Here is an 11,948-nt window from a genome sequence, read left to right on the forward strand (position 1 = left end):
ATATAATCGTGACTCTAATCATAACTTATTGAGCACGATTCATTTATCAGGCCAGAACCAAAACCTCCCAAAAACACATAGCCAGCGCTTTTAACCAAATAATGTAACTGTGGTTTTTTTTCTTAATATATAACTAACTTCTTAAAAGTGTTAATGGAGGACAGGAAAATGAGCTAGGACATCATTTACTTATTAAAGGGGGTTCAAAAAAGTGTCTTGACAGAATAATCCAACTCTACAAATAATTAGGACGAGCCATAATTCTTACAATGACCTTACCACCATGATTTCTGATGAGAATGATCTCGCCAAGTCACCAGAGATGCCATAAACACCACCTCGTAGCTCAGGAAATGAAATAGGCGAGAGTATCCCAAAATTTCTGCCTTGCGTAATGTGTAATCACGTAACCATACCTAATCATGGGCTATCGATAATACTAGAAAATTCAATAATACTTATTCAGTGAACAGGGAATGTATAAACTTAACAAATAAAAATAACTGTAATTAAAGGTAGCAGATTAGGCTTTGTTTACTTAAAATTTCTGACTTTTAATACAATATTTGCCAATAAATTTATAAATATTTTCAAAATAGTTCAGAAATAAAAAATCACAAAACACTGGTATTTCCTTTAATTATTTGTGTTTGGACTTCTTTTCAATTATGAAAATAAAATAGATTGACATATAAAGTACGCTCCTGTCCGGAAGCCAAACTACCAAGCCAAATTTATTGGAACTAAAAATGTACAAAAAAAAACATGATGTTCAGCAAACATGCTGTGATGACACTCCGACACGCTGCCGTAACACTCGCCTTGACCACATTCTGCGGCCGAGCGTCCAACATCAACAACCGCGACGTGACCTGCCGACACGGCTGTTCGTTCGTGCCACACAGACCTCTCCTGAGGCTATTCTTGTAGCTTCATCAGCAGATAATGCAGGCTTCCTGAACGTGTTGTGGATTTTGAGAATCCTGTCAATGCAAACATTAATATAATTCATCTAAATTACATTTTTGACTCTTTTGGTACTTGTGTCTAAATTACTTTTTTTTATATATAGCTTTTTTAGCTTAATTACTGTTTCAGTGGTCATTAAAAGCATTTACATTTTTATTTCTTCATTTATAAACTATTTTTTAAATTTCTTTATGAAGACAATATTGTCTGTAATTTTTGTGTTTTATATTAAATTGATATGCACATTTTTGTTTAAGTTATAATAAAAACTTACTTTCTTCTTTTTATTTGCAATTATAATCAGAGTGCAAACAGTGTGTTATTTATATTGTCGCGACCGGTTTCGTAAATGGATAGCCCAAATAAAGATTTTACTACACAGTTTTATTGACTGCCAACATTTACATCACTAACAAATAATCTTCTAAAAATGACTAACAATCAATTACACCTAAAAAATGTTGCTTCCCCAGTCACTCAGTTCTAACACACCGCACACCTCGCTGGGCCGCACCTCTGGCGCATCTCTCGCGGCAGCACCCCTCGTGGACCTCCGTCGCAGTACTCCGCCGAGGATCCACTCGACGCTTCGCTCGGGACTCTCTCGCCCCGGAACCTTCGTTCAGGCCCGACGGCGGCTCGCGTGACTCCGCAGCTGTCAGGTGTCAGTTACGTGTCAAAGGCAGGGTGTCACGCGGGAGTGGAGGGAAGGAGGGGGGAAAGTAGCACGTCTCACGTTGTGGCGGCCACGTGATGTCAGCCCAACTAGCTCTGCACCTGCGCACCGCAGCCCTGCTTACGTTCGTTACAGTATGTTATGTCCTAATAAACAAATATTTTATTTTTATGTTTTTATTTTTTCAGAACATTGCCAGCATGTTAACAAGTGCCGTGAATGGCTGCCGTGCATGTGAACAGTACCAAGCCCGGAGCAGATGTCTTCACTCTGCATGCTGCAGGAACTTCCTTGCAGTTCCGTGACGTGACCAGCACTCCTGGACCAACAACTCTCTTTGTGTCTCCATGTGACCTCCACTAACGTCTTTGTTTCATTCTAACCATAGGCTTGGTATTGAGTAGGGTTTACAGTTCCCCTGAGTCCAAGTGTGGTGTGTGTGTCGACTGCCTTGACAACCACAATATTGAAAATACCATATTCTGGATGACCGCGACTCTAGTCACCATCTTGAATCCTCCAGTTTGAGTCCTTAAATTAAATTATAAATCTTTTTAAAATTAAAACTGTTGGTTGGCAAGGAAACACATGAAGTAAATTGGTGATAATAATATAGCCGATTCGGTCTTGCCTGAAAATGTCTTTTGATTGGATCATGTAGAAGACATGCAGAATACGTTTCATCAGGCTAAATTTCTTTAATGTGTTTGTTTTAAATCATCTATTTTTAACTTTATTGTGTATTTCCTGCTCAGCAGTTAAGCTAGGCAAACATTACAGAGTGCAAACATGCTGCCATCTAGTAATTGGGAAAGCTTGTCTTGACTGAACAAAAGCAAATGTCTAAATACTATGTTGTTTTTTTTTTTGTATTTACCTCTAGCTATGTGTATATTATGAAAAAAAACTTGGATAAGTTCTTTATACCTTTAACATTTAATTTATTACCTCCTCAATGTACAGGAATAGGGTACAACTTTATCATTATTTTACATTGATAATCATTCATGGAGCTTGAAAAAGTGTCTCAAATATTAACTTTTTCATCTCTGCCTTTGATGCTGTTTAGACTTAGCTTTTGCCTCCAATATGATGCATTGATCATTTTCTTTTAAAGCAAATAATTTCTACACTAAAATGTAACATTAATATATAAAATATATAAAACATGAAACATTAACAAGAAGCCCAACTCCTGTTTGGGTGAACACTATCACATTACCTCGAGGTACAGTGTTGACATGAGCCGTTCAGGACCCCTTCGACTGTTGCCACCTGAACTAGTCCTGTGCCCTCCATGAATGTGACCAAGTCACATCTAAAACATTTCACTGTGTTCTCTTCTCTGCCAAAACACCCTCTTCCGAGTTTCTCATAACTATTTCAGCCATTTGAGGAACCACTGAATCACAAGTCTATTACTATGGAAGAATGTTCAGCACAATAGGCGTTACCCTGTACCACGCTTGATGCTGAAAAACTACGTGGAACATTTTCTTTCTCCTAACTCTATCATCATTCTTCTTTGATTTTGATAAGTTTCTTTGGTCTAAATGTATGAATATTTGCTGAGCCATTCTTCATACTTTGAGATCATTTATATCCAGTTGTTGGTCCACTGCACCCGTTAGCTCATTTGTAAAAGCTGCTAATAATCTCTGTTCTGCTTTCTGTAGTAATATTTCCTGTTTTGTTGGATCATTTTAGTTCTTTTCTCACAAATTTTTCTACACTTATCAGCAAATGTTTGTACATTTTCTCCATGCCTCTAGTTAGCATTTTTCAGCATGAAACAATGAAACTGTAGTGGCTAACATTCTTTGAAATCTTCAGTTAATTCTTTCATGAAAATTTCATGATTTTTAGATGTGGACAAGTTGCTACAAATGTGGCCATGATACTCTTTGATTTCATCTTGGCTAACTTGACTTTATTCTTGTGGTCAATCTCCCAAACTGCAATCCAACAACCTTCTAGCTGCGACTGAAAATTCAAGGATCTTTCAGTGACAGCTTCGTGCTCTAAATGAAATCACTCTAACTTGCAACACTTTTACTCTGCTAGTTTCTAGAGGGAACACGAGTATTGTTATCGTTTGTACTCCTTTACTCAGCTTGTTTCACACAGTGTGCATGTACACACTATGATTTGAATGGTTCAGACTGTTCAAAATATTTAAATCTTAGTTTTCAATTTCATATTCAGGATACACACAATCTTTATGAATGAAACATTTTATAATTAGGATCATAATATCCATGAAAACACAATCTGCTGAAGGATTATATCTATAAACTTTATACTCAGGTAGTGAAAATTAGCATTTTGGTTGCGCTTTAAAAGTTATCTCAAGACCTCATGCTGTTTTAAGTGTGTTCCTTTTTCTCATGGAATGGTTCATCTTGTTTTAAGAATTATAAGTACCTTAAGTTTATCTTTAATATTTATTATTATAACTAACTTTTTCATCTTAAACACATGTAATGTATTATTTATTTAATTATATGTTGTAATCACTCCCATTTTCGCAACAGTTTAAGTATGTTAGTGTTGATGATTTAATATGGCATTGTCTTCCTATATTACTTTCTGGTGATAATTTTAGCATTTCTCTCTTACTCTCTCTCACACATACACACACATCATATACACATACACACACATTCACACCAAGAAACACACACACACAAAATCACTTCTTATGGACTGCTGCGTAATTTTGCACCACTTGCTTCCAGACTGATACATAAAATCTAGTGATGGAAAATTTTGGTCTAGTTTGATAATAGGGAAAATCTGATTATGCAGGTAAAAATAGAAAGATTTAAAAAAAAATCCTATAACTCCTTGAAAAATATTTCATTTGTATGAATTTATTATACTTACAATTTCTATAAAAAAATTGTCTACAATGTTTATAATACCGATCATTAACTCGATGGTTTGAACAAATATAGGTTGAAGGACAAAAAGTCTTAACTGGTGTAATTATTGTCTTCATTTCATGGCAAGTTTCACATTGGAATTTCCATGTAGAATTCCCAAAGTGAATTTTTTAATGGTACTCTGTTACTGTAATTTGTTTATTAAAATTGGAAACATTTACACATCTATTTTCGAGCAGACTTTCTTCTAGTCATACGGTTATTGTCATGTTTGAAAGAAATAACAGGGATGTCAATTTCACATCCTTCATAATTATTTTCCAACAAACTGATAGCCATCTCATGATCAGCGACTGGGAGTGATCCTTTTCCGGAGCTACACTTTTCTTTGTGACCTGACTGAAGATATTTGCAATTATTATATCAACTAGGATAATCATTAACAGGTGAATGGAACACAATAATTTTATTTTCTTAAGACCTCAGTTTTATAGTGATTTGCAACCACTCATCTTGTCAAGGTATGGTAAGTTCAATAGCTGCTAGTGATGGGTCGATTCCACCGATTCCACTGGAATCGTGGGATTCAGAATACAATGGTTTTGGAATCGACCATGACCGATTCCTGCATTGTTTTTAAGTTTGCAAAATACATAATCTACGCAACGTAAGAAAATATTAAAATGCATACAAATATAATTTTTAAAACTACATAATACAATCTTTTTTTACGGAACTGATTTACTTATTACGGTGATTAACGTATTTATTTACTTGCACCGCCATTTTCCCTACTGTACAAATGCAGTATCTACTTTCCCACTTTAAGCGAAAGCATTTTTAGGAAATTACGTTGCAGCAGCACTGCATTTAATAGCAAACCTTCAAAAATAATTAGACAAAACCATAAATGTTTAAAGAAAATTATGTAAATGTAAACGGCAAATAATGTAAACGTTAACTATTTGATCATGGCAGCTACATTTGCCATTGTAAACAACCTAATTTTTTTTGTGCTACCTGCCATGGTAAACCATACGGCCATGAACAAAATCTTTGGTGACGTGAACGTGAACATCTCTACACATTAAACTTTAAAGAATTAAAATGAAATAATTTTTGAATGAAATTTTACCCAAATTCACAGTGGATTATTGCAACCATATTAAAATAAGTTTAAAAGCAACATAACCAAATTGCTTTAAATCGGCGTTCTTGTGCGTGTTCAGCGATGCTCGTTTTACGTTAGATATATTTTGGAAAGGCAGTTGGCAAGTCTGAATTTCCAAACATTGCTGCGGAAACGTTCGTAAATTTTTATTACCAAACGGCAAACATAAACAATCTTGTGAAAGAAGTTGTGTTAGTTTAACAGAATTGTTTCCGATAAATTTCTGAAATGAATTAAATGTTAACACGCGATTATTTGAAGAGTTTAAATATTTTGTGTAAGAAAATCTCACCATAAAATGTGAAAATTTTGAGATGCTAAAAATTGCACAGAACTTTCTTAATCAAGAACCGAAAATTTATTTTCTCTTTACGATTGTGAGGAACTGCAAGACTGGATGGATTTATTATTTTAACCAAGTGAGATAATTAAGTTCTAGGTAATATATTAAAACGTAAGCATCTCTGACATTTTATTTTAGTGTGGTGCATATTTGTTTGTCATTTCCATCATAATGAGATAATAAAGTTTTATTTTTACATTTCCCTTTTTTATTTTTTCTCGCTATGGTCCCTTGAAATATGTATAAACGAGGTTATATTGACATTTTATTTGGATCATTATTTAGTTGTGCTTGAAAATAAAATTCTTAACCTAACCGTACAAACCCTCTTTTTTTTACAATTAATTAATTGAGTTGATAATGTAAGGTATCTAAAGTTTGTTAAGTTATAACATTATTTACAATTTAAGTCATTAGACATCTTTGATTATTGGCAGTGTTTGAACACGTGTTTCGTCTAACTATATGCAAGGTTAAAAGGCCAAATTGTGCTAGAAATACAAGGTAGCGTAACTTGATGGTAATGAACATACTTTTTAACATTATATAAGCTGTATATAATGTTAATTTCTGCACAGAAAATGAAACACAACATAATTACATTTTTAAAATCATAAACAACCTTTTTTTTCTTAGTATATTACTCTGTTGAACATTGTCAGATAAAAATTAAGGAATCGGAATCGGATTCGAAGAATCGACCCTTTAATTTAAGAATCGAAAATGGAATCGGAATCAGTATATTTTAGGAATCGGCCCAACACTAATAGCTGCAGATATTGGTTTATTGTGATTTATGTTTACAAATGCTAATATATTTTCAAAATAATAGGTTCAGGCTAAAATACATACTGTTGTTCAAATGCTTCCATTGTCAAATTGTCTTTTATTTATTTCACAATGAGTTGTTAAAAAATACTGAATTTGCTGCACTGCTGCTACAGTCATATTTTATTACGCTATTACCATAAAAATTTCTGATGATTATTCTCATTATTTGTTTGTCCTTTTTTGTTGGTATGCTATCAATGAAAAGTGTCAAAAGAACTAAAATTAGTGTGTTCCATCTGGACTTACGGAAGTAACATAGGGCCTATTAATTAATTTGTTAAGGAGAAGCAGATTTTTTTCCCCCTCCGCTTACTGTCGACAAGTAGTTGCCAAAAATTCAGTAAGATCCTGCAGAAAAGCTGACAGAACAATGATTTGGAGTTGTATCTGTAACAATCAATTTTTTAATGGTTGGATAACAAAAAGAAAATGCAAATTCTTTCTTCATCAAAAATATTTGATTACTTTACGAAAAAAATTAATTTATAAATTGTAGTTTGAGTAATGCTTTATATGGTTTCAAGAGTTTATCTTCTGCAACAAACTGAAGCACTATCATCAAGCATTGATCTAAATTATATAACAACTTAACTGCATAAAATGTTTGTATTCTGCATTGTAAACCATGATATATATTTTTAAAAGAATGAAAGAAGAAATAAAAATAAATGATAAATTAAGTAGATAAAAAAAATTTTAAATAGCCTTCTATTTTTTGAACTTTTATTTTCTTTTGTAAGTGTATAACAAAATATAATGTTTCAAGATATTAATTTAATAGTTGAAAACGTGATTTTGTTGTATCTGAAATATATTATTTGTGTTTTGTAAATAATTAAATAAAGGTTTACATTTGTTTAGAATATTTATAACGTGATTGTGTTTTAGTTAATCTTTTTAATTTGTATAGGTATTTTTCGTTTATTCATGTGTAGTTTCTTTTGCGAAATGACAGACTTTTTAGTCAAATGTATCTGGATATTGTTAATAACATTGGCATGATCCAGAGCTGTGCCCAACTGAGCTTGATATGCCACCACCCTCAACCACCCTCAACCACCCTCAACCACCCTCCTATCCCCTGCTGGTGACGTGCGGGTGTCTCGTCTGAATAGCGCGCTACGAACTACCGCAAGAGGGCGTGGTACAGTCAGTGCTCAGTGCTCCGTCCATATAAATGCTAATTAACATTGTAAACCTTTTCTTTTGCTTTCCCCGTTGTGTGCATGTGTTTCAGGATCCCATAAACAGTATAAGAATAATTGTAATCGAAAAAAATATTCACAATGGTCCCAGAGTTGCAGAAGGCCAACATATTTTAGGACTATTCCTTGAAATCATTATGCATAAAATTATATGTTTTTTTTTGGCAGAAATGTGAAATGATTATGCTATAAATTTAAATGTAATAATTGATTAAGCATAAGTATGTTGAGACGAACTTAAATGATTAATGGTACTCACAGTTTGGCATGATTGCGCTGACGAACCCGAGGTAAGATGCTCTCAGCACTCGGCGGACTTCCACTTCGCTTTCACTGATCTATTCATTCTTTTTTAAAACCTTTTCGTCTTTCCCGGAGCTTACCTTGGGAGTACGACTGTTCTATTAATTTAAATAGTAATCCGTGTAGCAGAGTTCGGGCATTACCGCAGACTAGTTCACCAAGCATGAGGTGGCCCTTACCTCACTTGAACCAGCTGTGTTGTTAGACGTTTGATCCGCTCTACTTAATTATTTCATGGTAACTGTGGCACTGTGGCGCGTAATCGACTTAGTGTTTTCATCTCTGGCCACCCACGTGTGTAACACCTACTGCATGTCGGTGTGTCTGACGCCGTAAGACCCCACTGTGTCCCTCAGTGTAGCATGCCTGATGCTGAGAGCGGGCCAGTCACACCTCACACGGGCGGGTCCGTGGCGCCCGTTAACTAGACACTGCCCACTTCAATATAATTATAATAATTGTGTAACTTCTAAAGAAATTTAAGTATTCTTATACTTTGGAATAAATTATTATAGGACTCAAATTATTTTTTAGAACCTGAAATCTCTATTCTGTGTTGTAGTGTGTATAGCTTGTAACAACATTTTTTTTTTTCAGATATATTAAGTTACTTCATTTAAATTAAACCAAATAAAATTTTATTTCCTTATTCCTCATCAGTTTTCAACATGGAAACAGTCTATATCCAATATCTTATCAATCCTTGTACTTGACCATACAAGGCTGAAGTAATTTTTACAATTATTTTAATAATTTTATAAGTACATCCGTGACAGAAACAAAGTGTACAGATGAGTTGACGGGGTAGATCGCGCTGGGTGAAGTCTCAGTGCGGTAAGTTCTATAATTTTAGTAATCCTAACAACCAAAATTAAAATAATAATTGACAGAAATGGGTATCATCTCTTAAAGAAGATTTTTAAATTTCAAGGGAAACTAATTTTTGGAAATACGAAGGTGTTATTGAATGTAAATTGCAATAAACCGATCAGATGAACTATGGTTAGCAGCCAAGCGCAGTAGTGATGCAGCAACTGACTGCTCTGGAACCTGATGGCTTCCACCCATCACCAGGTGATGGACAGGTCATTCGCACTTTGAACTAACCAGCAACCCACAAAACACCCATGAAAGCATTTCTGCAGTATACAAGCACGTGTCGTGTGATATTTCTCTCTGTACGTCTACAGGAATTACAGGCATCGACTATAAGTGATGAAGGGATGTGAAATCCCAGCACAGTCACTCTTAATAATATTAACTAACAGTAATTTTTAAAACCCAGACACATATTTTTAATTACAATATTAATGTAAAATGGTAAAGATGCGGTTTATAATTTATTAAATTTTTTTTCTTTTGGTACAACGTAGTATTTAGTACCCTCTTTAATTGCATAATCGTCACACTCGCATAATCGTCGCACCTATATTTTAGGGCGTCAAAATTTGGATAAAAAAAACCTCTCGCGTAAACGTTGCATGATGTTTTTGGTCCCGCTATTAGATTCCTAGCCCTTTGTGTGGGTATTTTTTTCCGTATAAAACGATGTATTTTAAAGTAGAAATCTAGATTTATTCGGACTTGTCCACTCACTTATTTAATTAACAGAAATAACAAAGTTGTCTGATGTGTAAATTTTCTCTTAAAGACTTTAAACGTTATGACCTTTATCCGTTCGTTTGCGTCGCTGCGGTGTACCGCTTATGAACATGTAGCCAGCGCTAGTTGGCATCATTCATGTTTGGTTATGTTGCTTCCTGTATAGAGCGCGTACACGTAGTTGAATATCAATATCTCGCCGATTGCATGCAACACGTGCTCTCTGTCAAGTTCCGAGTTAACTACATTTGATGACCCGCACTCTTTCGTGGTGTGTACTACGATAGTTACACATTAATTCAGATTTTGTTTTTCTATTTAAAGTTGAAGAAAGGTTTTTGTTGCATGATTTCTTATTAATTTAAATTGTTTGGCGTGCTCTTTGATAGTTCATTTTTAAAAAAAAAAAACGTATTTTCCATTAATGGTTTTTGTTTTTATGATTAACTTTATCTAACAAAAAAAAATTTTCTCTCATAAACGTCGCACCCCAAGTTTTTCAAACTTTATTTTAGAATAAAATGTGTGACGATTCTGCAATAAAACACGGTACGTACATTAATTTATGTTATGAATCCATAGAACAAAAATATCACGCTTTTCGAGGCAACTTTCGCCTTTCCCCGTTTTTATCATTTGAAGTAAACATTATTTCACTGGCGATTTGACCGCTACATAGTAGCCTACATGCTGCAATACCATTTGCAAAAGGCTTATATTGCTGTGAATATATATAGTATTTTATTATGCAATTTAAAAATTACGAATAAGAAAATCCAGCGAGATCATAAAGTATAACTGTTACCACTTCATATTTGTAAACACAATCATCATTTATTATTTACAATTTATTGAAAACAGATATTGTTTAAAAATTTCTGCATTATTAACAAAGTGTATTAAAAGTGTAATTGGTTACTGTCCTAATTTCAAAATTTTTAATTTGGTTATACTTTGTTGGTTTTGATAATTCTGTTTATCATTATTACATTTATATTTTATCATTTGGAAAACCCACAAGTGTCATTCCTCTAACAATACTCAACATGCGTGAAAGCTGGCTTCTGTGATGGAGGGTAGCTGTCCAATGCATACTGTCTGCAAATAGTTGCAGCAGATCACGCTTGGTAAAGACATCGGGCTGTGTACTGTGTACTAGAGTAGCATTATGTTAAAATTATTCAAACTCCATTAACATACCATTCACCACACAGCTATTACTGTCATATCACAGTAAAATATGAAGCATTTCAAAATAATAAAGATACAATGCTACATACTCAAAAATCATTTTAATTGATAAAATGTCCATTACAAATTATTGGCACTTTCTTAATTTTGACTTAGTTGCCGCCATTGTCCAAGCATTTGTCAAGTCTACGCACAAGCTTTTGTATGCTACAGTCAATGAAGTTTTCAACTAGAGTTTTGGTCTTATTATCTTCATGGAAGATGTTTCTGCAGAGGTTTCTTCAGGTTAAGGAATAAAAAGGAATTCACTGGGTGCAAGGTCAAAAAACTTCTACTTTAAATGTTGAGTAGTGGTGTGTGAGGCTGAGCCATGTCATGAAGCACGCGTACTCAACTGGTCAGACACATTTGTTTTTATTGCCCGTGAGCATTAATTGTGGTGTTGGGAAGCGTAAAGTGAATCAGAGTTGCCTTATCTGTCCCAGAAAACAGCAGCCATGAATGATTTATTATGCTGAAATTAAAATTTTTAATTCAAGTCTTTTGGGAAATTCATATGACACCATGCATTGACTGTTGCTTGGATTATTGTGTGTGGTGATAAACCTGTGTTCCATCACCAGTAACTGTGTGGTTAACAAACTCATGAGCTTCTGCTTAGTGTGTGAGGAAGTCGAGTGCGTAACTCATCCTTTTCTTTTTGTGTTCTTCCTTTAACATTTTCGAAACCCAGTAGCCACACAATTTCTGGTATCTAAAAGTCACAGTCACA

The 11,948-nt window shown here is 34.2% G+C and overlaps 1 protein-coding gene across 2 annotated transcripts in view; it reads left to right on the plus strand.

The window, feature by feature from the left end:
- Window positions 1–7,740, plus strand: part of LOC134541651 (protein phosphatase methylesterase 1) — a 148,538-nt gene extending 140,798 nt beyond the window's left edge. For both annotated transcript variants that reach the window (XM_063385235.1, XM_063385237.1), the window contains exon 9: window positions 1,834–7,740. In XM_063385235.1, coding sequence (XP_063241305.1) covers window positions 1,834–1,852 — 19 coding nt within the window. In that variant the 3' untranslated portion in view covers window positions 1,853–7,740. The remainder of the gene's footprint in view (window positions 1–1,833) is intronic.
- The last annotated feature ends 4,208 nt before the right edge of the window (window positions 7,741–11,948 follow it).

The sequence above is a fragment of the Bacillus rossius genome (genome assembly GCF_032445375.1).
Source record: "Bacillus rossius redtenbacheri isolate Brsri chromosome 4 unlocalized genomic scaffold, Brsri_v3 Brsri_v3_scf4_1, whole genome shotgun sequence".
In the NCBI taxonomy this organism is placed as follows: Eukaryota; Metazoa; Arthropoda; class Insecta; order Phasmatodea; family Bacillidae; genus Bacillus; species Bacillus rossius.